At 48.4% G+C, this 25,992-nt stretch overlaps 1 protein-coding gene across 1 annotated transcript; it reads right to left on the reverse strand.

Annotated features, from left to right (window-relative positions):
* Positions 1–795: 795 nt before the first annotated feature.
* Positions 796–12,127, reverse strand: LOC116958723 (gap junction gamma-1 protein-like). Its single transcript, XM_076059642.1, has 4 exons — positions 11,801–12,127; positions 11,190–11,651; positions 4,875–5,214; positions 796–1,011 (listed from the first exon to the last, which is right to left on the reverse strand). The coding sequence occupies exons 1-4, from the start codon at positions 12,100–12,102 to the stop codon at positions 796–798; spliced, it is 1,320 nt and encodes a 439-aa protein (XP_075915757.1). The 5' UTR covers positions 12,103–12,127.
* Positions 12,128–25,992: the final 13,865 nt, after the last annotated feature.

Below are 25,992 nucleotides of genomic sequence, written 5' to 3' on the forward strand. Positions count from 1 at the left end.
ATCGCAACGAAATCCACGCAAACATATTACTGGAATTGAGTAAAATTGCCTTTCAATTTCGATTTAAAGCTTTCGTGACTGCAAGGATTCATCTTCTATGGTTCTTTCGGTAAAGTCACGTAGAATGAGAATAAAATAATAAATTAATAAAATATTATTGTGTTATTTTATTTTATCAATTTATTATTTTATTCTCATTCTATGTGACTTTACCGAAAGAACCAAAGAAGATGCCTTAGAATTATTACGTAGAGAACACAATCATCTCCACGCTCGTACTCCAATGTGGGAATCACAGCCTTAGGGCAAAGGTATTGCCTCAGGGATTTTACCACGGGGCCTAGGGGATTTTACCATGGGGCCTAGGGGATTTTACCACGGGGCCTCGGGGATTTTACCGCTGGGCCAAGGGGATTTTACCGCTGGGCCTCGGGGATTTTACCGCTGGGCCAAGGGGATTTTACCGCTGGGCCAAGTGGATTTTACCACGGGGCCTCGGGGATTTTACCACGGGGCCAAGGGGATTTTACCACGGGGCCAAGTGGATTTTACCACGGGGCCTCGGGGATTTTACCACTGGGCCTTAGGGATTTTACCACGGGGCCTCGGGGATTTTACCACGGGGCCTAGGGGATTTTACCACGGGGCCTAGGGGATTTTTTGCGCGGTTTCTGCTCCGATGGCAGCCAATGGTATGGGCCCCCGCTCAGGGTGATCCTACATCACTCCCTGAGGGGGACCCTTCGCCGTCTCTCTCTGGGTTCCAGCGCCGCCATCGTGCCAACCGCGGAGCCTTCAACGGAGCCCCCCCACCACCACCGCCGCCGCCGACCCGGCGAAGATGAAGCCCGCGTTGATCGCCGTGCCCGGGGACTCGGCGCCCGTCAGCGGCGCCGGCTCTTCCGGCGGCGTCCCCAAAGCGTGGGGGCGCTTCCTGGTCGGGTGAGAGGAGACGCCTCTGCAGACGCCGCCATGGGCGTCCGGACTGGCGGCCACCTTGTACTCGCTCGACTGCCACGGGAGTGTAGCGTGACAACCTCCGTCAGCTGGGCGTCCTGGCCCACCCGAGGCCTCCTCCTCCTCCTCTCACGGGAGTCATGGGCTCTCTCGGACCTGTGGGTGGGTGAGTGGGTGAGTGAGTGGGTGAGTGGGTGGGTGAGTGGGTGGGTGAGTGAGTGGGTGAGTGGGTGAGTGGGTGGGTGAGTGAGTGGGTGAGTGAGTGGTTGGGTGAGTGGGTGAGTGAGTGGTGGTTGAGTGGGTGGGTGAGTGAGTGGTTGAGTGGTTGAGTGGGTGAGTGAGTGGGTGAGTGTTTGAGTGAGTGGGTGAGTGGGTGGGTGAGTGGGTGAGTGGGTGAGTGAGTGCGTGGTTGACTGAGTGAGTGAGTGGGTGATTGTGGGTGTGTGGATAAGTGGGTGGGTGATTGGATGAGTGGGTGAGTGGTTGAGTGGGTGGTTGACTGGGTGGGTGTGTGGATGAGTGGGTGGGTGAGTGAGTGGGTGAGTGGTTGAGTGAGTGGGTGAGTGGTTGAGTGAGTGGGTGAGTGAGTGGTTGACTGGGTGAGTAAGTGAGTGAGTGGGTGAGTGAGTGGGTGAGTGGGTGAGTGGGTGGGTGAGTGGGTGAGTGAGTGGGTGGTTGACTGGGTGAGTGAGTGGGTGATTGTGGGTGTGTGGATAAGTGGGTGGGTGAGTGGATGAGTGGGTGAGTGGTTGAGTGGGTGGTTGACTGGGTGAGTGGGTGGGTGTGTGGATGAGTGGGTGGGTGAGTGAGTGGGTGAGTGGTTGAGTGAGTGGGTGAGTGGTTGAGTGAGTGGGTGAGTGAGTGGTTGACTGGGTGAGTAAGTGGGTGAGTGAGTGAGTGGGTGAGTGAGTGGGTGAGTGGTTGAGTGAGTGGGTGAGTGGTTGGGTGAGTGGTTGAGTGGTTGAGTGAGTGAGTGAGTGGTTGACTGGGTGAGTAAGTGGGTGAGAGAGCGAGTGGGTGAGTGGTTGAGTGAGTGGGTGAGTGGTTGAGTGAGTGGGTGAGTGAGTGGGTGAGTGGTTGACTGGGTGAGTAAGTGGGTGAGTGGTTGAGTGAGTGGGTGAGTGGGTGGGTGAGTGAGTGGGTGAGTGAGTGGGTGAGTGGTTGAGTGAGTGGTTGACTGGGTGAGTAAGTGGGTGAGTGGGTGAGTGAGTGGGTGAGTGAGTGGTTGACTGGGTGAGTGAGTGGTTGACTGGGTGAGTGGGTGAGTGAGTGCGTGGTTGACTGGGTGAGTAAGTGGGTGAGTGGGTGAGTGAGTGGGTGAGTGAGTGGTTGACTGGGTGAGTGGGTGAGTGAACCAGAGAATCAACCCGCTCCTACGGGGGGAGGGCGTTCCGACGGCGTCTGCAGGCCGCCTCTACCGGTGACTCCACCTGCACACTAGAACATTGGATCATGGTGTAAGTATTTGTACTACAATACTCAACACTGCACCATAGACTCAACACTGCACCATAGACTCAACACTGCACCATAGACTCAACATTGCACCGTAGACTCAACATTGCACCATAGACTCAACACTGCACCATAGACTCAACATTGCACCATAGACTCAACACTACCCATAGACTCAACATTGCACCATAGACTCAACACTGCCCATAGACTCAACACTGCACCATAAACTCAACATTGCACCATAGACTCAACACTGCACCACAGACTCAACACTACACCACAGACTCAACACTGCACCATAGACTCAACACTGCACCATAGACTCAACACTGCCCATAGACTCAACATTGCACCATAGACTCAACACTGCACCATAGACTCAACACTGCCCATTGACTCAACACTGCACCATAGACTCAACACTGCCCATTGACTCAACACTGCACCATAGACTCAACACTGCACCATAGACTCAACACTGCACCATAGACTCAACACTGCACCATAGACTCAACACTGCACCATAGACTCAACATTGCACCATAGACTCAACACTGCACCACAGACTCAACACTGCCCATAGACCCAACACTGCACCATAGACTCAACATTGCACCATAGACTCAACACTGCACCACAGACTCAACACTGCCCATAGACCCAACACTGCACCATAGACTCAACACTGCACCATAGACTCAACACTGCACCACAGACTCAACATTGCACCATAAACTCAACACTGCACCATAGACTCGACACTGCCCACAGACTCAAAACTACCCATATGCTCAACATTGCCCATAGACTCAAGACCTCACCTCCGATTTAGTTGTAGTGGTAGGAGTAGTAATTGACGAGTAGTCATAGTGGTAGTAGTATTTTTCGTAGATATAGTGGCAGTAGTAGCAGTGGTAGTTGTAGTCGTAGTAGTACCGGTGCTAATGGTTGTAGTAGTACTGGTAGTAGCGGTAGTAGTACCAGTAGTAGTACTGGTAGTAGTAGTACTGGTAGTAGTACTGGTAGTAGTAGTACTGGTAGTAGTACTAGTAGTAGTAGTACTGGTAGTAGTAGTAGTTGTAGTACTGGTAGTAGTACTGGTAGAAGTAGTAGTACTGGTAGTAGTAGTAGTACCGGTGCTACTGGTTGTAGTAGTACTGGTAGTAGCTGTAGTAGTACCAGTAGTACTGGTAGTAGTAGTACTGGTAGTAGTAGTACTGGTAGTAGTAGCAGTGGTAGTAGTAGACCCGGTGCTACTGGTTGTAGTAGTACTGGTAGTAGCGGTAGTAGTACCAGTAGTAGTACTGGTAGTAGCAGTAGTAGTACCAGGTGTAGTACTGGTAGTAGTACTGGTAGTAGCGGTAGTAGTACCAGTAGTAGTAGTACTGGTAGTAGTACTGGTAGTAGTAGTTGTAGTACTGGTAGTAGTAGTACTGGTAGTAGTACTGGTAGTAGTAGCAGTGGTAGTAGTAGTACCGGTGCTACTGGTTGTAGTAGTACTGGTAGTAGCGGTAGTAGTACCAGTAGTACCAGTACTGGTAGCAGTAGTACTGGTAGTGGTAATAGTGGTAATAGTATTAGTAGTACTGGTAGTAGTACTGGTAGTAGTAGTACTGGTAGTAGTAGTACCGGTGCTACTGGTTGTAGTAGTACTGGTAGTAGCGGTAGTAGTACCAGTAGTAGTACTGGTAGTAGTACTGGTAGTAGTACTGGTAGTAGTAGTACTGGTAGTAGTACTGGTAGTAGTAGCAGTGGTAGTAGTAGTACCGGTGCTACTGGTTGTAGTAGTACTGGTAGTAGCGGTAGTAGTACCAGTAGTACCAGTACTGGTAGCAGCAGTACTGGTAGTGGTAATAGTGGTAGTAGTATTAGTAGTACTGGTAGTAGTACTGGTAGTAGTAGTACTGGTAGTAGTACCGGTGCTACTGGTTGTAGTAGTACTGGTAGTAGCGGTAGTAGTACTGGTAGTAGTACTGGTAGTAGTAGCAGTAGTACTGGTAGTAGAAGTACTGGTAGTAGTACTGGTAGTAGTACTGGTAGTAGTAGCAGTGGTAGTAGTAGTACCGGTGCTACTGGTTGTAGTAGTACTGGTAGTAGCGGTAGTAGTACCAGTAGTACCAGTACTGGTAGCAGTAGTACTGGTAGTGGTAATAGTGGTAGTAGTAGTTGTAGTACTGGTAGTAGTACTGGTAGTAGTAGTACTGGTAGTAGTAGTACTGGTAGTAGTACTGGTAGTAATACTGGTAGTGGTAGTACAGTAGTAGTACTAGTTGTCGTAGGCCTTGTAGTAGTACCGCTAGTACTAATACCACAACTAGTAGTATTAGTGGTACTACTACTAGTACTACTAGTAGTAAGGAAACTCAAACTGAGATGGTTGGATATTTCTTCGTTCGGACGGCCCTTCCCTTCCTAGAGGCGACCTTGACCTCTCCTTGTTCTTCTCCGGAATCTCCTACTTCGTCTGCCGCCGCCGCCACTTCGTATTTCTTGCCGAGCTGCACTTGGGGGTTTTTGCTCACGGCCACCGCGGCCGAGCGTAAGGCCGGAGTCTCCCGCCGTCCTCCCTCTCCGCCTCCCCCACCTCTCCCTGCTCCGCTCTCCCCGTATCCCCGCGCTGCCCTGGCCCGTCGGGGTGGTGGGGAAACCGTCAGCTCCAGCCGCCGCTGTATCGCGCGCAGGTAACCTTGCAGCTGTGACGCAGCCGCCGGCGTTATCGCCACCTGCCGGGGGGCGGCCTCCTCCGTCTCGGCCGCACGACGAGGAGGAGGCGGAGGAGGAGGATCGCCGTTCGCAATCCTGTTCATGGCAACGACAGTAGCAGCGGGAACGGCACGTTTTGAGCGTCAGGGAGGAAGCCCGTACCCTTTCTGGCAATAAAGCACAAGTATTGTTAAGATGTTGGAACGCCAAATAGAAACCTTTTGCATGGAATCAAGTTCACATTAACCACACACAGCACTTGTGTGGTGGGTTCCATTTAGGCGCACACTAGAACTGGAGGCAACAGGTAGCTCTCAACAGGATGACGACATAGGGCGGTAACCACCGCTCCCAACTTAGCTAACACGCGGGGGGATACTATATTACCGGACCAGGACAGCTCAACACGCTGCCTGGTCCACTAGCGGAGACCGGAGACCGAGGACCTTAGATGGCGGCTTCATTCCCAGAGTTGACCCAGCAGCCCCGCTCCCACCCGGGACTTGGTTTATAACTGTGTGGCCGGCTCTGCCCTTGGCCACGCCCCCTTCAAGATCCTTCCGGGAGGGGGCGTGGCCGGCTCTGCCCTTGGCCACGCCCTCTTCCAGATCCTTCCGGGAGGGGGTGTGGCCGGCTCTGCCCTTGGCCACGCCCCTTCCAGATCCTTCCGGGAGGGACCCTGGGTCCTTATCACGTGACCCTCACGTCCCCCCTTGCCCCCTCGTCCAGTCATGTGCCCTCTCGGGTTCACCCAGGATATCATGTCCTGACCCGACCTCAGCGACACCCGGACCCTGCCCTCTAGTGAGCCATTCCGTGCCGTGCTCACTCTGGTACCATAGAGCGGCACCACGCGTACAGCACCACTCTTCACTCGGTACTGTCGCTACAGAGTAATGACACCATTTATGTGGCTACACTTGTGGTGAACATGCAAACAAACATGCTCTGGTAGTATATGATGCATTGTCTTTGAAACTTATTGGTCCACACCAGGGAGAGCTATCTTTAGAGCCTAGTCTCAAACAGTGTTAGACCAGAGGATGCCAAAAGGCGAACAGCACAGAGACAATGCCACTATCAGCACATTGAGAGCTCGTTGTGAGCAGCTACATCACGTGCAGCTACATCATGGGGGGTCCCATGGTGACGTTGAATTTGTTATCGGTGAAAACAAACGGCATCCCACGCAATAGCCGTGGTCAAAAAATATATAGCGGAAGACATTTCCGCGTTCGATATTTTGAGGCTTACCTCGCGTGATATATTTTTTTTCCTCTCCCCAATAACTTCAAGTAGGAATCTTCCGAAGTGCGGGCACGCAGCGCGCCCTCCCGTAGAACGAGGGCACTGGCTAAGTAATGAACGTGTCAGCAGCGACGACGTACGTCCAGTTTCAAGTACCGCGCGAGAGAAGCCGAGTGACAGCGGAGGGAGTTAGTGACACGGGTTAGGAGCAGTAGCAGCTGTAGAACATTACCACTGAAGGCCTACGAGATATAAGTGTCTAGGGCCTACAAGAACATTAATCCAGCCCTGACTGAAGGCCTACGAGATAGAAGTGTCAAGGCCCTACAAGAACCTTAATCTGGCCCTGACTGAAGGCCTACGAGATATAAGTGTCTAGGGCCTACAAGAACCTTCATCTGGCCCTGACTGAAGGCCTACGAGAAAGAAGTGTCAAGGCCGTACAAGAACATTAATCTGGCCCTGACTGAAGGCCTACGAGATAGAAGTGTCAAGGCCCTACAAGAACCTTAATCTGGCCCTGACTGAAGGCCTACGAGATAGAAGTGTCTAGGGCCTACAAGAACCTTAATCCAGCCCTGACTGAAGGCCTACGAGATAGAAGTGTCTAGGGCCTACAAGAACCTTAATCCAGCCCTAACTGAAGGCCTACGAGATAGAAGTGTCAAGGCCCTACAAGAACCTTAATCTAGCCATGACTGAAGGCCTACGAGACAGAAGTGTCTAGGCCCTACAAGAACATTAATCCAGCCCTTACTGAAGGCCTACGAGATAGAAGTGTCAAGGCCCTACAAGAACCTTAATCTGGCCCTGACTGAAGGCCTACGAGATGGAAGTGTCTAGGGCCTACAAGAACCTTAATCCAGCCCTGACTGAAGGCCTACGAGATAGAAGTGTCTAGGGCCTACAAGAACCTTAATCCAGCCCTGACTGAAGGCCTACGAGATAGAAGTGTCAAGGCCCTACAAGAACCTTAATCTGGCCCTGACTGAAGGCCTACGAGATAGAAGTGTCTAGGCCCTACAAGAACCTTAATCTGGCCCTGACTGAAGGCCTACGAGATGGAAGTGTCTAGGGCCTACAAGAACATTAATCCAGCCCTGACTGAAGGCCTACGAGATAGAAGTGTCTAGGGCCTACAATAAACCTCAATCGAGCCCTGACTGAAGGCCTACGAGATAGAAGTGTCTAGGGCCTACAATAAACCTCAATCCAGCCCTGACTGAAGGCCTACGAGATAGAAGTGTCTACGCCCTACAAGAACCTTAATCTGGCCCTGACTGAAGGCCTACGAGACAGAAGTGTCAAGGCCCTACAAGAACCTTAATCTGGCCCTGACTGAAGGCCTACGAGATAGAAGTGTCTAGGGCCTACAAGAAACTTAATCCAGCCCTGACTGAAGGCCTACGAGATAGAAGTGTCAAGGCCCTACAAGAACCTTAATCTAGCCCTGACTGAAGACCTACAAGACAGAAGTGTCTAGGCCCTACAAGAACATTAATCCAGCCCTTACTGAAGGCCTACGAGATAGAAGTGTCAAGGCCCTACAAGAACCTTAATCCAGCCCTGACTGAAGGCCTACGAGATAAAAGTGTCAAGGCCCTACAATAACCTTAATCCGGCCCTGACTGAAGGCCTACGAGATAGAAGTGTCTAGGGCCTACAAGAACCTTAATCCAGCCCTAACTGAAGGCCTACGAGATAGAAGTGTCAAGGCCCTACAAGAACCTTAATCTAGCCATGACTGAAGGCCTACGAGACAGAAGTGTCTAGGCCCTACAAGAACATTAATCCAGCCCTTACTGAAGGCCTACGAGATAGAAGTGTCAAGGCCCTACAAGAACCTTAATCTGGCCCTGACTGAAGGCCTACGAGATGGAAGTGTCTAGGGCCTACAAGAACCTTAATCCAGCCCTGACTGAAGGCCTACGAGATAGAAGTGTCTAGGGCCTACAAGAACCTTAATCCAGCCCTGACTGAAGGCCTACGAGATAGAAGTGTCAAGGCCCTACAAGAACCTTAATCTGGCCCTGACTGAAGGCCTACGAGATAGAAGTGTCTAGGCCCTACAAGAACCTTAATCTGGCCCTGACTGAAGGCCTACGAGATGGAAGTGTCTAGGGCCTACAAGAACATTAATCCAGCCCTGACTGAAGGCCTACGAGATAGAAGTGTCTAGGGCCTACAATAAACCTCAATCGAGCCCTGACTGAAGGCCTACGAGATAGAAGTGTCTAGGGCCTACAATAAACCTCAATCCAGCCCTGACTGAAGGCCTACGAGATAGAAGTGTCTACGCCCTACAAGAACCTTAATCTGGCCCTGACTGAAGGCCTACGAGACAGAAGTGTCAAGGCCCTACAAGAACCTTAATCTGGCCCTGACTGAAGGCCTACGAGATAGAAGTGTCTAGGGCCTACAAGAAACTTAATCCAGCCCTGACTGAAGGCCTACGAGATAGAAGTGTCAAGGCCCTACAAGAACCTTAATCTAGCCCTGACTGAAGACCTACAAGACAGAAGTGTCTAGGCCCTACAAGAACATTAATCCAGCCCTTACTGAAGGCCTACGAGATAGAAGTTTCAAGGCCCTACAAGAACCTTAATCCAGCCCTGACTGAAGGCCTACGAGATAAAAGTGTCAAGGCCCTACAATAACCTTAATCCGGCCCTGACTGAAGGCCTACGAGATAGAAGTGTCAAGGCCCTACAAGAACCTTAATCCAGCCGTGACTGAAGGCCTACGAGATAGAAGTGTCTAGGGCCTACAAGAACCTTAATCCGGCCCTGACTGAAGGCCTACGAGACAGAAGTGTCTAGGCCCTACAAGAACATTAATCCAGCCCTTACTGAAGGCCTACGAGATAGAAGTGTCAAGGCCCTACAAGAACCTTAATCTGGCCCTGACTGAAGGCCTACGAGATGGAAGTGTCTAGGGCCTACAAGAACCTTAATCCAGCCCTGACTGAAGGCCTACGAGATAGAAGTGTCTAGGGCCTACAAGAACCTTAATCCAGCCCTGACTGAAGGCCTACGAGATAGAAGTGTCAAGGCCCTACAAGAACCTTAATCTGGCCCTGACTGAAGGCCTACGAGATAGAAGTGTCTAGGCCCTACAAGAACCTTAATCTGGCCCTGACTGAAGGCCTACGAGATGGAAGTGTCTAGGGCCTACAAGAACATTAATCCAGCCCTGACTGAAGGCCTACGAGATAGAAATGTCTAGGGCCTACAATAAACCTCAATCCAGCCCTGACTGAAGGCCTACGAGATAGAAGTGTCTACGCCCTACAAGAACCTTAATCTGGCCCTGACTGAAGGCCTACGAGACAGAAGTGTCAAGGCCCTACAAGAACCTTAATCTGGCCCTGACTGAAGGCCTACGAGATAGAAGTGTCTAGGGCCTACAAGAACCTTAATCCAGCCCTGACTGAAGGCCTACGAGATAGAAGTGTCAAGGCCCTACAAGAACCTTAATCTAGCCCTGACTGAAGACCTACGAGACAGAAGTGTCTAGGCCCTACAAGAACATTAATCCAGCCTTTACTGAAGGCCTACGAGATAGAAGTGTCAAGGCCCTACAAGAACCTTAATCCAGCCCTGACTGAAGGCCTACGAGATAAAAGTGTCAAGGCCCTACAAGAACCTTAATCCGGCCCTGACTGAAGGCCCGCGAGATAGAAGTGTCAAGGCCCTACAAGAACCTTAATCCAGCCGTGACTGAAGGCCTACGAGATAGAAGTGTCTAGGGCCTACAAGAACCTTAATCCGGCCCTGACTGAAGGCTTACGAGACAGAAGTGTCTAGGCCCTACAAGAACATTAATCCAGCCCTTACTGAAGGCCTACGAGATAGAAGTGTCAAGGCCCTACAAGAACCTTAATCTGGCCCTGACTGAAGGCCTACGAGATGGAAGTGTCTAGGGCCTACAAGAACCTTAATCCAGCCCTGACTGAAGGCCTACGAGATAGAAGTGTCTAGGGCCTACAAGAACCTTAATCCAGCCCTGACTGAAGGCCTACGAGATAGAAGTGTCAAGGCCCTACAAGAACCTTAATCTGGCCCTGACTGAAGGCCTACGAGATAGAAGTGTCTAGGCCCTACAAGAACCTTAATCTGGCCCTGACTGAAGGCCTACGAGATGGAAGTGTCTAGGGCCTACAAGAACATTAATCCAGCCCTGACTGAAGGCCTACGAGATAGAAGTGTCTAGGGCCTACAATAAACCTCAATCCAGCCCTGACTGAAGGCCTACGAGATAGAAGTGTCTACGCCCTACAAGAACCTTAATCTGGCCCTGACTGAAGGCCTACGAGACAGAAGTGTCAAGGCCCTACAAGAACCTTAATCTGGCCCTGACTGAAGGCCTACGAGATAGAAGTGTCTAGGGCCTACAAGAACCTTAATCCAGCCCTGACTGAAGGCCTACGAGATAGAAGTGTCAAGGCCCTACAAGAACCTTAATCTAGCCCTGACTGAAGACCTACGAGACAGAAGTGTCTAGGCCCTACAAGAACATTAATCCAGCCCTTACTGAAGGCCTACGAGATAGAAGTGTCAAGGCCCTACAAGAACCTTAATCCAGCCCTGACTGAAGGCCTACGAGATAAAAGTGTCAAGGCCCTACAAGAACCTTAATCCGGCCCTGACTGAAGGCCTACGAGATAGAAGTGTCAAGGCCCTACAAGAACCTTAATCCAGCCGTGACTGAAGGCCTACGAGATAGAAGTGTCTAGGGCCTACAAGAACCTTAATCCGGCCCTGACTGAAGGCCTACGAGACAGAAGTGTCTAGGGCCTACAAGAACCTTAATCCAGCCCTGACCGTTGCTGGCGCTTGGCTCGGCTGCCTGGCAGCAAGTCCCCGAGGGCGCCCATCCCCAGGTGCCACAGCTCGGCCAGGTCGAGAGCCAGGCTGAGGCCGCCCACGGCGTACATCACATACAGGAAGACGGTCTTCTCCGTGGGCCTCGACACGAAGCAGTCGACGCGGTGGCGGCAAGGGTGGCGGCGGGGGCACTCGAAGCGGGGGATCACCTCCAAGCCGTACATCACGTACTGGCCCAGAAGGAAGCCCACTTCGGCCACCGTGCGCAGGACGAGCTGCAGCGTGTACGCCCACATGAGGCCGTCGGACCGGATCGCGCGGCGCCCGTCGTGCCATCTGTGGTCGTTCTTCTTGACCTCGCCGGCCTCGTCGGCAAACTCCCCTCCTTTCTCCGCTTGGACATTCTCCTCGGCTTGCTCGGTCCGTCGGTGCTTTTTGTGGCCGGTCGAGCCTTCTGACCTGCGGATAACGACGCAGGAATGAAAGTTTAAAAATATCCTTCTCACCAAAACAAAGAGTGGAATTAAGGTTTTTTTTTGGGGGGGGGGGGGGGGGCCTTCATCGTCATTATTATCATCACGATTATCGTCGTCGTAACTCTACTAGACCTCTGTATCCTGTGCATGGCGAAGGCGAGGTAGAGAATGCTGGGCGCCGCCACGGTGATAATCTGAAAAATCCAGAAGCGCACGTAGGAGAGGGGAGCGAAGGAGTCGTAGCAGACGTTTGTGCAGCCCGGCTGTTGCGAGTTGCACATGAACGAGCTCTGCTCGTCGTGGTAGATGGATTCGCCCGCCGCGATAGTCAGCATGATGCGCAAGATCAGGAACGTGGTGAGCCAGAGCTTGCCCAGGTACGTCGAGTGCAGAGATATCTCCTCTAACAGACGGGTCAGGAAGCTCCAGCTCATTGTGACCGCCGGCTCACCAAAAGCGTTGCCCGCCTGAGAATTCCAGAAGAGAGACGCGGATTTAGACGGCGCGTTGGCCGGCCGCGCGTCAACCAATGTCGCACGTTGGGCACCGCATTCAGCTCGAGACACCGTCGATCGTCATCGATTATCCGTCACCACACGATTATCATCCGACATTATCCAGCGGTCCTGGGCCGATCTGGCGAAACTGGCAAAGCCGCTCCAAAGGCCGTAGTAAACCAGTCCCGGCGATCGGCACCATTGTGCAGCGTGACCAAAAAAAAGCGTAGCCGCACTTGTGTTAGAGGATGTCTCACCCGTCCTCACACACTCTGGTGTTAAACCGGAGCCGGTCATGAGCACACTGGGCAGATGTGAGAAACTCTGCACTCTCTCCACAACTGAGCACTATTAATTCAGCAGTGCATAGTGACTGTGGTGGTCCGTGCTATTACTACAGCAGTGCATAGTGTGGTGGTACCTGCTTTCCCTGCAGCAGTGCATGCATACTGTGGTGTAAGCTGCTATGATTAGAGCAGGGCAAGCGACAGTGGTGGTACCTGCTATGATTAGAGTAGTACATGCTGACTCTATAGCAGTATTAATGGACTGTACAGTAGTACATGCTGACTCTATAGCATTAGATATCGACTCTACAGTAGTACATGCTGACTGTATAGCAGTATTAATGGACTGTACAGTAGTACATGCTGACTGTATAGCAGTAGATATCGACTCTACAGTATTAATAGTGATTCTATAGCAGTATTAATAGTGACTCTATAGCAGTATTAATAGTGACTCTATAGCAGTATTAATAGTAACTCGATAACAGTATTAATAGTCACTCTATCGCATTATTAATAGTGACTCTATAACAGTATTAATAGTCACTCTATAGCAGTATTAATAGTCCCTCTATAGCAGTATTTATAGTGACTCTATAACAGTATTAATAGTGACTCTATAGCAGTATCAATAGTCACTCTACAGCAGTATTAATAGTGACTCTATAGCAGTATTAATAGTGACTCTATAGCAGTATTAATAGTCACTTTATAGCAGTATTAATAGTCACTCTATAGCAGTATCAATAGTCACTCTATAGCAGTATTAATAGTGACTCTATAGCAGTATTAATAGTGACTCTATAGCAGTATTAATAGTGACTCTATAGCAGTATTAATAGTGACTATTGCAGTATTAATAGTGACTCTATAACAGTATTAATAGTGACTCTATATCAGTATTAATAGTGACTCTATAACAGTATTAATAGTGACTCTATAGCAGTATTAATAGTTACTCTATAGCAGTATTAATAGTGACTCTATAGCAGTATTAAAAGTCACTCTATAGCAGTATTAATAGTCACTCTATAGCAGTATCAATAGTGACTCTATAGCAGTATTAATAGTGACTCTATAGCAGTATTAATAGTCACTCTATAGCAGTATTAATAGTCCCTCTATAGCAGTATTAATAGTGACTCTATAGCAGTATTAATAGTGACTCTATAGCAGTATCAATAGTCACTCTATAGCAGTATTAAGTCACTCTATAGCAGTATTAATAGTGACTCTATAACATCATTAATAGCGACTCTATAGCAGTATTAATAGTGACTCTATAGCAGTATTAATAGTGACTCTATAACAGTATTAATAGTGACTCTATAGCAGTATTAATAGTGACTCTATAGCAGTATTAATAGTGACTCTATAACAGTATTAATAGTGACTCTATAGCAGTATTAATAGTGACTCTATAACAGTATTAATAGTGACCCTATAACAGTATTAATAGTCACTCTATAGCAGTATTAATAGTGACTCTATAACAGTATTAATAGTGACTCTATAACAGTATTAATAGTGACTCTATAGCAGTATCAATAGTCACTCTATAGCAGTATTAATAGTGACTCTATAGCAGTATTAAGTCACTCTATAGCAGTATTAATAGTGACTATAACAGTATTAATAGTGACTCTATAACAGTATTAATAGTGACTCTATAACAGTATTAATAGTGACTCTATAACAGTATTAATAGTGACTCTATAACAGTATTAATAGTGACTCTATAACAGTATTAATAGTGACTCTATAGCAGTATTAATAGTGACTCTATAGCAGTATTAATAGTGACTCTATAGCAGTATTAATAGTGACTCTATAGCAGTATTAATAGTGACTCTATATCAGTATTAATAGTGACTCAATAACAGTATTAATAGTGACTCTATAGCAGTATTAATAGTGACTCTATAGCAGTATTAATAGTGACTCTATAACAGTATTAATAGTGACTCTATAGCAGTATTAATAGTGACTCTATAACAGTATTAATAGTGACTCTATAACAGTATTAATAGTGACTCTATAACAGTATTAATAGTGACTATATAGCAGTATTAATAGTGACTCTATAACAGTATTAATAGTCACTCTATAACAGTATTATTAGTGACTCTATAACAGTATTAATAGTGACTCTATAACAGTATTAATAGTGACTCTATAGCAGTATTAATAGTGACTCTATAACAGTATTAATAGTGACTCTATAACAGTATTAATAGTGACTCTATAACAGTATTAATAGTGACTCTATAACAGTATTAATAGTGACTCTATAACAGTATTAATAGTGACTCTATAGAAGTATTAATAGTGACTCTATAACAGTATTAATAGTGACTCTATAACAGTATTAATAGTGACTCTATAACAGTATTAATAGTGACTCTATAGCAGTATTAATAGTGACTCTATAACAGTATTAATAGTCACTCTATAACAGTATTATTAGTGACTCTATAACAGTATTAATAGTGACTCTATAGCAGTATTAATAGTGACTCTATAGCAGTATTAATAGTGACTCTATATCAGTATTAATAGTGACTCTATAACAGTATTAATAGTGACTCTATAGCAGTATTAATAGTGACTCCATAGCAGTATTAATAGTGACTCTATAACAGTATTAATAGTGACTCTATAGCAGTATTAAGTCACTCTATAACAGTATTAATAGTGACTCTATCACAGTATTAATAGTCACTCTATAGCAGTAATAATAGTAACTCTATAACAGTATTAATAGTGACTATAACAGCATTAATAGTGACTCTATAACAGTATTAATAGTGACTCTATAACAGTATTATTAGTGACTATAGCAGTATTAATAGTGACTCTATAACAGTATTAATAGTGACTCTATAGCAGTATTAATAGTGACTCTATAACAGTATTATTAGTGACTATAGCAGTATTAATAGTGACTCTATAACAGTATTAATAGTGACTCTATAGCAGTATTAATAGTGACTCTATAACAGTATTAATAGGGACTCTATAGCAGTATTAATAGTCACTCTATAGCAGTATTAAGTCACTCTATAGCAGTATTAATAGTGACTCTATAACATCATTAATAGCGACTCTATAGCACAAAGTACTCACGTGACACAGTGACGCGATGTGGCCGTGAGGTCGACCGAACGCGCATCACGTGGCAGGGTCCGCCCCCCCCCCCCACGTGACAGGGTCCGCCCCCACGTGGCAGGGTCCGCCCCCACGTGGCAGGGTCCGCCCCCACGTAGCAGGGTCCGCCCCCCCCACGTGACAGGGTCGTGTGCCCATAGGTGGTAGTGGATGTGAAAGACCCAACGCAGAAGATCTCCGGGTTTGATCATCCATGGAGTCACTCGCCCCCCACCATAGTAATGTGGAGTTTCCACCACTGGTTCAGGGCTGTAAACAGCCCCCCCCCCGCCTCGCCCATACCTCCCCCCCCCCCACAAAACCAAGACCCCATTGAACCCCTCCCCCACACTGTCCACTCGCTCCAATTCCCACCTCCCCGTCCTACCAGACCCATCCTCACTACCTCCCTGTGATCCTTCCTAATGACCCCACAATCTTTTCATTAATCAGTCGCGACCCAGTCGCTAGGGTCCACGGTGTCCGCTCGCCACGAGCTACAATTTGCCCGGGGCTTCGATTCTCTCTGCATGCGTCGATGATCCGGCATCATAATTGTTCACCCGGCATAAAACATCCAGCCCGCATCTTTCTATGGCCCTGGTGGCTACTAGTCACGTGCCACCTAATAGGTACCTATTTTATCGACCACTCCCACCGAGGGATGATGATGATAGGCTGAGTCAACACCACCCCCTCTCCAGAGCAGGACTTGAACCTGGCCGGGCTTACGATTTTAATGACGCAGCAGAGTGGCGGCAGTCGACCTGGGCACTGAGTCACTTAGCCAGGAGCTGAACTCACCGTATCCGATACAAAGTGGAGGGGGTGCGGCGGTGGGCGGTGGGGGGTGGGGGGGAAGCCGAACTTGGCCGATCCCATCTCTAAATGTAAATTGTGACCACCGAGACCCATTGTGGGGCAGGGCACTGCCAGCCCCCCCCCCACAACGTCCAGCGGGGTGGTACAGTCCGGGTGGGTCACCAAGCCCCGCCCACGCGCCGCCAGTCGCTCGCTCCGACCGCGCGCGCGGTCGGTAATTGTCGCGGGGCGCTCCACCTGGAGTTGCCACCTGTCCCGGTTTCTCTTCCTGGTAAGTTCGCGTTTGTCGACGTCCGGGGAAGTCTCGAATCCTTTCCCGGGAAATTGAAAGTCCAGGGTCAGCTGTATCAGCAACAATAATAATAATCTCGACTTGAAGTTTTCGTGACTGCAGGGATCCACACTCTTAGTTTCTTTCGGTAAAGTTACGTAGTAGGTATAAGATAAAATGTTGTTTTAATTTAAATTATTTATTACCTACTTGACTTTACCGAGATACCCATAGAGCGGCTCTCTGTTGATTGGTTGATGAACACGATTGTACTGTTCAAAATAAAACCTCAACCAAAATCTTCAAAAATTTAAACTACCGTATTCAACCAACCTTCACTTGATGTACTTGCAGTGTATAATAGTTTAAAACTTACAGGAATTGTAACTATTGATATATTGATAGATTTGAGCCGATTTCATAACTAAACATTAAATGTATCAGAGACCGAATGGTTAAACACTGTGTTTTGATCTTTTTTCCTTTGCATTCATTAACATTAAAAGGCATTAATCTTATAATTTGTTTTATGCAGTGTTTAAATTGGCCATACTATATATACTTCAAAATGTATTTGTACAAAAAAACGCCTTTGCACTGGCTGCTGTGTGCATTTAATCCACGTAAAAACAAATCAGCATTAGCCACTCATAACAGATTTGTAACTCGTACAGCAAGCGTAGTCATTACCTGGACCTTAATGAACCACATTAAACCAATCTATTTCGAGCAATATTAAATCACCGAGGGAGTACTCCCAAAGAAATTAAGATGCCTGGCAATGTCATTATTATTCTTGGTTCTTTCGGTAAAAGTCACGTAGAAGGGAAACACCTGATGATGACTGCTCGTGTTGCAGTCGAAACTTCGTGAGAATTTTATTGTTTTATATTTTTATTATTTTATTGTTTCCCTTCTACGTGCAGGTGACTTTACCGAAAGAACCAAGAATATGAATCCCTGCAGTCACGAAAGCTTTAAATCAAAATGTCATTATTGTTAAGTACTCACCTTTAACCTTTGCGAGTGGCGTGGCATAGCGCTGCCTACGACGCCACTACTGACGCCTGCAGGCCACGGTAGAAACTTGAGAGGGGGACATCTCGGCTAAAAGTCACAGAGGGTGCCAATCGGGAAGGGCGCTCGCAGGTTCCAGAAGGAGGGCGTGGCCGGGGAGGGGCGTGGCCTCGCTGAGAGTCCAGGAGGGGCCCCTGTATGGGACCTCGTGGCTGTTGCTGGGAAGTGGGATGATTGCCCGTCGTGCTACTCACGTCCATCGTCGTCACCATCTCGCCGTCGCCTCCGAGAGAGAGACACAGGGATAGAGAAAGGGACAGACAGAGAGAGAGACACACAGGGATAGAGAAAGAGACAGACAGAGAGAGAGACACAGGGATAGAGAAAGGGACAGACAGAGACACAGAGAGACACAGGGATAGAGAAAGAGACAGACAGAGATAGACACAGAGAGAGACACAGGGATAGAGAAAGAGACAGAGAGAGAGAGACAGGGGTAGAGAAAGGGACAGACAGAGAGAGAGACACAGGGATAGAGAAAGGGACAGACAGAGAGAGAGACACAGAGAGAGACACAGGGATAGAGAAAAGGACAGACAGAGAGAGACACAGAGAGAGACACAGAGATAGAGAAAGAGACATACAGAGAGAGACACAGGGATAGAGAAAGAGACAGACAGAGAGACACAGAGAGAGACACAGGGATAGAGAAAGAGACAGACAGAGAGAGACACAGGGATAGAGAAAGAGACAGACAGAGAGAGACACTGGGATAGAGAAAGAGACAGACAGAGAGAGAGACACAGAGAGAGACACAGGGATAGAGAAAGAGACAGAGAGAGACACAGAGAGAGACACAGGGATAGAGAAAGAGACAGACAGAGAGACACAGAGAGAGAGAGAGAGGCAGACACATAGAGAGACAGAGAGAGACAGAAACAGAGACTCAGCAGGCCAAGTGTTACTAAGTAGACGTCACGAGCTGGCGTGTGTAGTAGTAGTAGTACTGTGTAGTAGTAGTACTGTGTAGTAGTGCTGTGTAGTAGTACTGTGTAGTAATAGTACTGTGTAGTAGTACTGTGTAATAGCACTGTGTAGTAGTACTGTGTAGTAGTAGTACTGTGTAGTAGTAGTACTGTGTAGTAGTACTGTGTAATAGTACTGTGTAGTAGTACTGTGTAGTAGTAGTACTGTGTAGTAGTACTGTGTAATAGTACTGTGTAGTAGTACTGTGTAGTAGTAGTAGTACTGTGTAATAGTACTGTGTAGTAGTACTGTGTAGTAATAGTACTGTGTAGTAGTAGTACTGTGTAGTAGTAGTACTGTGTAGTAGTACTGTGTAGTAGTACTGTGTAGTAATAGTACTGTGTAATAGTACTGTGTAGTAGTACTGTGTAGTAGTACTGTGTAGTAGTAGTACTGTGTAGTAATACTGTGTAGTAGTAGTACTGTGTAGTAGTACTCTGTAGTAATAGTACTGTGTAGTAGTACTGTGTAGTAGTAGTACTGTGTAGTAATCGTACTGTGTAGTAGTAGTACTGTGTTGTAGTACTGTGTAGTAGTAGTACTGTGTAGTAATAGTACTATGTAGTAGTAGTACTGGGTAGTAGCACTGTGTAGTAGTAGTACTGTGTAGTAGTACTGTGTAGTAGTAGTACTGTGTAGTAATAGTACTGTGTAGTAGTAGTACTGTGTAGTAGTAGTACTGTGTAGTAGTGCTGTGTAGTAATAGTACTGTGTAGTAGTAGTACTGTGTAGTACTGTGTAATAGTAGTACTGTGTAGTAGTACTGTGTAGTAGTAGTACTGTGTAGTAGTACTGTGTAGTAGTAGTACTGTGTAGTAGTACTGTGTAGTAGTAGTAGTACTGTGTAGTAGTAGTACTGTGTAGTAGTGATGTGTAGTAGTACTGTGTAGTAGTAGTACTGTGTAATAGTACTGTGTAGTAGTAGTACTGTGTAATAGTACTGTGTAGTAGTAGTACTGTGTAGTAGTACTGTGTAATAGTACTGTGTAGTAGTAGTACTGTGTAGTAGTAGTACTGTGTAGTAGTAGTACTGTGTCCTACTACCACTATAATGTAAAGTCTCCTGTATGAGTTTAAGGGGAGACGCAGCAAAAGTAGCAGCAGGAGATGTTTCATCTCTCTCTTTCGATGTCCCTCTCTCTCTCATCTCTTCCCATCTCACCCCCTCTCTCCCCACGGCTCTCCGTCGCTGAATCAACGCCAAGAAGGCCCCAGCGTGCTCCTCACTCCTCGCTTGGAGCTGTCCCTGGTGTGGACAGTTTATATACACGTAATATACAGTTTATATATACATAATATACAGTTCATATATACATAATATACACTTTATATATACATAATATACAGTTTATGTATACACACAAAAAACAGTTTAGATTACGCATAATCATCATACATCGCCTCACAATAATTTTAATTTCACCACGTAAGGCCCCACACTCACAGAGACCCATGCTTACAAAGACCCACGGAGACTCATACCCACAGAAACCCACACTCATAGAGACCCACTGCTACCCACAGAGACCCATACCCACAGAAACCCACACTCATAGAGACCCACTGCTACCCACAGAGACCCATGCTCACAAATGCCCACACTCATAGAGACCCACTGCTACCCACAGAGGCCCATACCCACAGAAACCCACACTCATAGAGACCCACTGCTACCCACAGAGACCCATACCCACAGAAACCCACACTCATAGAGACCCACTGCTACCCACAGAGACCCATACCCACAGAAACCCACACTCATAGAGACCCACTGCTACCCACAGAGACCCATACCCACAGAAACCCACACTCATAGAGACCCACTGCTACCCACAGAGACCCATACCCACAGAAACCCACACTCATAGAGACCCACTGCTACCCACAGAGACCCATACCCACAGAGACGCACACTCATAGAGACCCACTGCTACCCACAGAGACCCATACCCACAGAAACCCACACTCATAGAGACCCACTGCTACCCACAGAGACCCATACCCACAGAGACCCACACTCATAGAGACCCACTGCGACCCACAGAGACTCATACCCACAGACACCCACACTCATAGAGACCCACTGCTACCCACAGAGACCCATACCCACAGAAACCCACACTCATAGAGACCCACTGCTACCCACAGAGACCCATACCCACAGAAACCCACACTCATAGAGACCCACTGCTACCCACAGAGACCCATACCCACAGAAACCCACACTCATAGAGACCCACTGCTACCCACAGAGACCCATACCCACAGAAACCCACACTCATAGAGACCCACTGCAACCCACAGAGACCCATTCCCACAGAAACCCACACTCATAGAGACCCACTGCTACCCACAGAGACTCATACCCACAGAAACCCACACTCATAGAGACCCACTGCTACCCACAGAGACCCATACCCACAGAAACCCACACTCATAGAGACCCACTGCTACCCAGAGACCCATACCCACAGAAACCCACACTCATAGAGACCCACTGCTACCCACAGAGACCCATACCCACAGAAACCCACACTCATAGAGACCCACTGCTACCCACAGAGACAGATACCCACAGAAACCCACACTCATAGAGACCCACTGCTACCCACAGAGACCCATGCTCACAAATGCCCACACTCATAGAGACCCACTGCTACCCACAGAGACCCATATCCACAGAAACCCACACTCATAGAGACCCACTGCTACCCACAGAGACCCATTCCCACAGAAACCCACACTCATAGAGACCCACTGCTACCCACAGAGACCCATATCCACAGAAACCCACACTCATAGAGACCCACTGCTACCCACAGAGACCCATACCCACAGAAACCCACACTCATAGAGACACACTGCTACCCACAGAGACCCATGCTCACAAATGTCCACACTCATAGAGACCCACTGCTACCCACAGAGACCCATATCCACAGAAACCCACACTCATAGACACCCACTGCTACCTACAGAGACCCATACCCACAGAAACCCACACTCATAGACACCCACTGCTACCCACAGAGACCCATACCCACAGAAACCCACACTCATAAAGACCCACTGCTACCCACAGAGACGCATTCCCACAGAAACCCACACTCATAGAGACCCATTACTACCCACAGAGACCCATATCCACAGAAACCCACACTCATAGAGACCCATTACTACCCACAGAGACCCATACCCACAGAAACCCACACTCATAGAGACCCACTGCTACCCACAGAGACTCATTCCCACAGAAACTCACACTCATAGAGACCAGGGACGTGCGGTCAGGGGAGGCAAGGGAGGCAGAGCCTCACCTGTGATACTCCAATGAAAACAGCTGTTACGAAAAGTAAAAATAAAGAATAATCCAATAAAATAAATATTAAGATTTTTCCACTGATGTGTGTTATGAATGTAATTTCTGTACGATTCCAATCATTTTTAGAGTCAAAATCGCCAAATTTGCGGAGCTCCGCTGCAAATACAGGAAGAGACGAGAGGTGAGACAGCGACGAGCTCAGCCTCCCCTCTGATTGCGCAACCCCTCAGTAACTGGATGGAGCGTGGGCAAAAAGCACGTGCTTGTTACTATCTCAGTATGTCACCAATGTAATGTTTGTAGACCCCTTCATTTCATGTCCTCGCCTTCCATACTCCAGGTAACTTATTTCACGTGTATGTATAAAGATATGTAGGGCCGCTGGTCTCGTCGTGAAACTGCAATGAAAAAGCACCAGGGGAGGCAGCTCTCACATCTGCCTCACTGAGGGGGACGTGTCTAACACGCCCCCTCAGTGAGGCCACGCCCACATCAGTGAGGCCACGCCCCCCTCAGTGTGTGAATCTGGCTCTGACACCAGCCAGTGCCTCCCCCAGCCATTGACCTCACCGCACATCACTGATAGAGACCCACGGAGAGCCACAGAAACCAGCACACTCACAGAGACCTACAGAGACCCACGCAGAGGTGACGGTGTTGGAGGCGATGACGGCCGCGATGGTTGCTGTGACGGCACAGGAGGGGCCGAGCAAGAATCCGACCGGTGACAACCGCCGGCCATGGAGAGGGGCCGAGGTCGAGGAGGAGAAGTCAACCGCGGGAGGATCTCCGACATCTCGGACAGGCTAAGGCAGCTGATTGACGCCGACAGGGGGCAGCAGCGGCCGCCGGACAGGGAGGGCCGGGGGCGGGGGGTCAGCAGCGGGGCCGGAGGCGACAGGGAGTCGAGGAGGGACTCACGGGTGAGGCAGAGGGAGGCGGTGGAGCAGGCGAGGGTTGCGATGGAGCGCGAGGTGTTCTTGAGGGAGCAGTTCTCGCGGCATCGGAGTTCTGTCGAGAGGCGACGGGAGCTACAGGAGCTCGCCAGCCGGGGGCGGAACGTCCACTTCAACCCGACGGAGGAGGCGTGGAGACACGCCGGGGGGGGCACGGCGGGGCGCGGGGGGAGAGGTGGAGGGAGCAGAGTTGGGGGAGGGGGGGTTATAGAGGAGGCGGAGGGAGGAGGGGTGGGTGGAGCGGGGGGAGGGGTGGAGAGAGGGGGAGGAGGAGGGAGGGCGGAGGGAAGGGGTGCAGGGGGGGGCGGGGAGAGGGGTCGGAGGGGGCGTGAGTGGATGGAGCGACTGCGACAGGCAATGACGCTGAGATGGAACCCGTATCATCAGTTTGAGAGGGGGGGGTCAGGAGGGACGAGCAGTGGGTGAGGGAGATAGGGAGGGAAGAGAGGGGTGGGAGGGAGGGGAGGGGTGGAAGGGAGGGAGGGGAGGAGGGAGGGGAGAGAGGGGTGGGAGGGAAGGGGGGAGGGAGGAAGGGGAGGATGGAGGGGGGTGTGTGCGGCCTGCTCCAAGCGTCTCAGCATCGCACCGTGCGGGGGTGGTGGGTGGTGTCAAAATGCCTCCAAGTGTCCCCAGGTCTCCACGTGGAACCCTGGGGAGGTTTCCGTCTTTTTGCGTTCGGGCCTCGGACGTGGAGTTGTTGTAGACATGTTGGGCTGAGTCGGCCCCCAACCAGGGATTGAACTGGTGTCCTTCCTCGTTTGATGGTTATCGTTTGTTTGTGGACGTTAATTATTTTGACATTAGGTTTAAAGTTACCTTTGCCGAATGCCACAATTGACACTGGGCGTGCGTTCATTAAAAGCGGTTCGAAATGTGTGGAGGATCGAACTGAATTACCTTATACAGGCTGTGTTTATCTATAGTGGGTATTACATCTGGGTGAAAGGATCCACCAGGGAAGCCTCTGAAACGTTCCCGAAGGTTCCAAGAGGGGCGTGGCCAGAGGCGGGGCTTAGCCTCCGCGGAGCGAATATAAGCCGGGGGCACAGCAACGTTAGGGGTCGGTGTTGAAGATCGAGAGGAGCTCCCCATCGCTGCTGCTGCCCCGCCATCTCCGCCGGCCACGTGGCGGCGAGACCTCCAGCCGCTCAGCCGCTCCCCAGCGCGCCGTCAGCCGGCGGCGTGTTGGTGAGCGGGGTGAGCGTGGGTGGACATCCGCAGAGAGAGAGAGTGATAGAGGAACAAGTCTGTGCCGAATATTTATTAATAAACAAACTTCAAGTCTTTACCGTGTCGGAGCCAGTCATTACATGATTATAAAAATTATGTGCAGTGCAAGGGGCATGTCCCCGCAGCTGTATGAAATACACTACACTACACACTACTACACTATACACTACACTATACACTACACTATACTACTCTACACTATACACTACACTACACACTAGTGCTGTGCTAGTACACTATACACCACACTATACACTACACACGAGTGCTGTGCTAGTACACTACACTATACACTACACTACACGCTAGTGCTGTGCTAGTACACTACACTATACATTACACTACTCTACACTACACACTAGTGCTGTGCTAGTACACTACACTATACACTACACACTACACTACACACCAGTGCTGTGCTAGTACACTATACACTACACTACACACTAGTGCTGTGCTAGTACACTACACTATACACTACACTATACACTACACTATACTACTCTACACTATACACTACACTACACACTAGTGCTGTGCTAGTACACTATACACCACACTATACACTACACTACACACGAGTGCTGTGCTAGTACACTACACTATACACTACACTACACGCTAGTGCTGTGCTAGTACACTACACTATACATTACACTACTCTACACTACACACTAGTGCTGTGCTAGTACACTACACTATACACTACACACTACACTACACACCAGTGCTGTGCTAGTACACTATACACTACACTACACACTAGTGCTGTGCTAGTACACTACACTATACACTACACTACACACTAGTGCTGTGCTAGTACACTACACTATACACTAAACTACTCTACACTATACTATACACTACACTACACACTAGTGCTGTGCTATTACACTACACTATAAACTACTATACACTACACTACACACTAGTGCTGTGGTAGTACACTACACTATACACTAAACTACTCTACACTACACTATACACTACACTAGTGCTGTGCTAGTACACTACACTATATACTACACTATACACTACACACTAGTGCTGTGCTAGTACACTGCACTATACACTACACTACCCTACACTATACACTATTATACACTACACTACTATACACTACACTATACACTACACTATACACCACACTACACACTCGTGCTGTGCTAGTACACTATACTATACACTACTCTACACTACACATGCTGTGCTAGTACACTACACTATACTCTACACTATACACTACACTATACACTGCACTATACACTACACTACTCTACACTACAGACTAGTGCTGTGCTAGTACACTACACTATACACTACACACTAGTGCTGTTAGTACACTACACTATACACTAAACTATACATTACACTATACACTACACTACACACTAGTGCTGTGCTAGTACACTACACTATACACTACACTACTCTACACTACCCTATACACTACGCTATACACTACACTAGTGCTGTGCTAGTACACTACACTATACACTACACAATACACTACACTACACACTAGTGCTGTGCGAGTACACTACACTATACACTACACTACACACTAGTGCTGTGCTAGTACACTACACTATACACTACACAATACACTACACTGCAAACTAGTGCTGTGCTAGTACAATATACTATACACTGCACTATACACTACACTACACACTAGTGCTGTGCTAGAACACTACACTACACACTAGTGCTATGCTAGTACACTACACTATACACTAAACTACTCTA

The sequence above is a fragment of the Petromyzon marinus genome, unplaced genomic scaffold (assembly GCF_048934315.1).
Source record: "Petromyzon marinus isolate PM22_M1 ecotype Great Lakes invasive population unplaced genomic scaffold, UKy_Petmar_22M1.pri1.0 PM_G_Scaffold_11, whole genome shotgun sequence".
NCBI lineage: Eukaryota > Metazoa > Chordata > Hyperoartia > Petromyzontiformes > Petromyzontidae > Petromyzon > Petromyzon marinus.

Coding starts and splice junctions, on each gene's coding strand:
- LOC116958723 (XM_076059642.1), bottom strand. CDS start 12,102: ATGAGCTGGAGCTTCCTGACCCGTCTGTTAGAGGAGATATCTCTGCAC. Junction 11,652..11,800: donor GCCATGCACAGGATACAGAG/GTCTAGTAGAGT, acceptor CGTTATCCGCAG/GTCAGAAGGCTCGACCGGCC. Junction 5,215..11,189: donor CGAGCCAAGCGCCAGCAACG/GTCAGGGCTGGA, acceptor TGCCATGAACAG/GATTGCGAACGGCGATCCTC.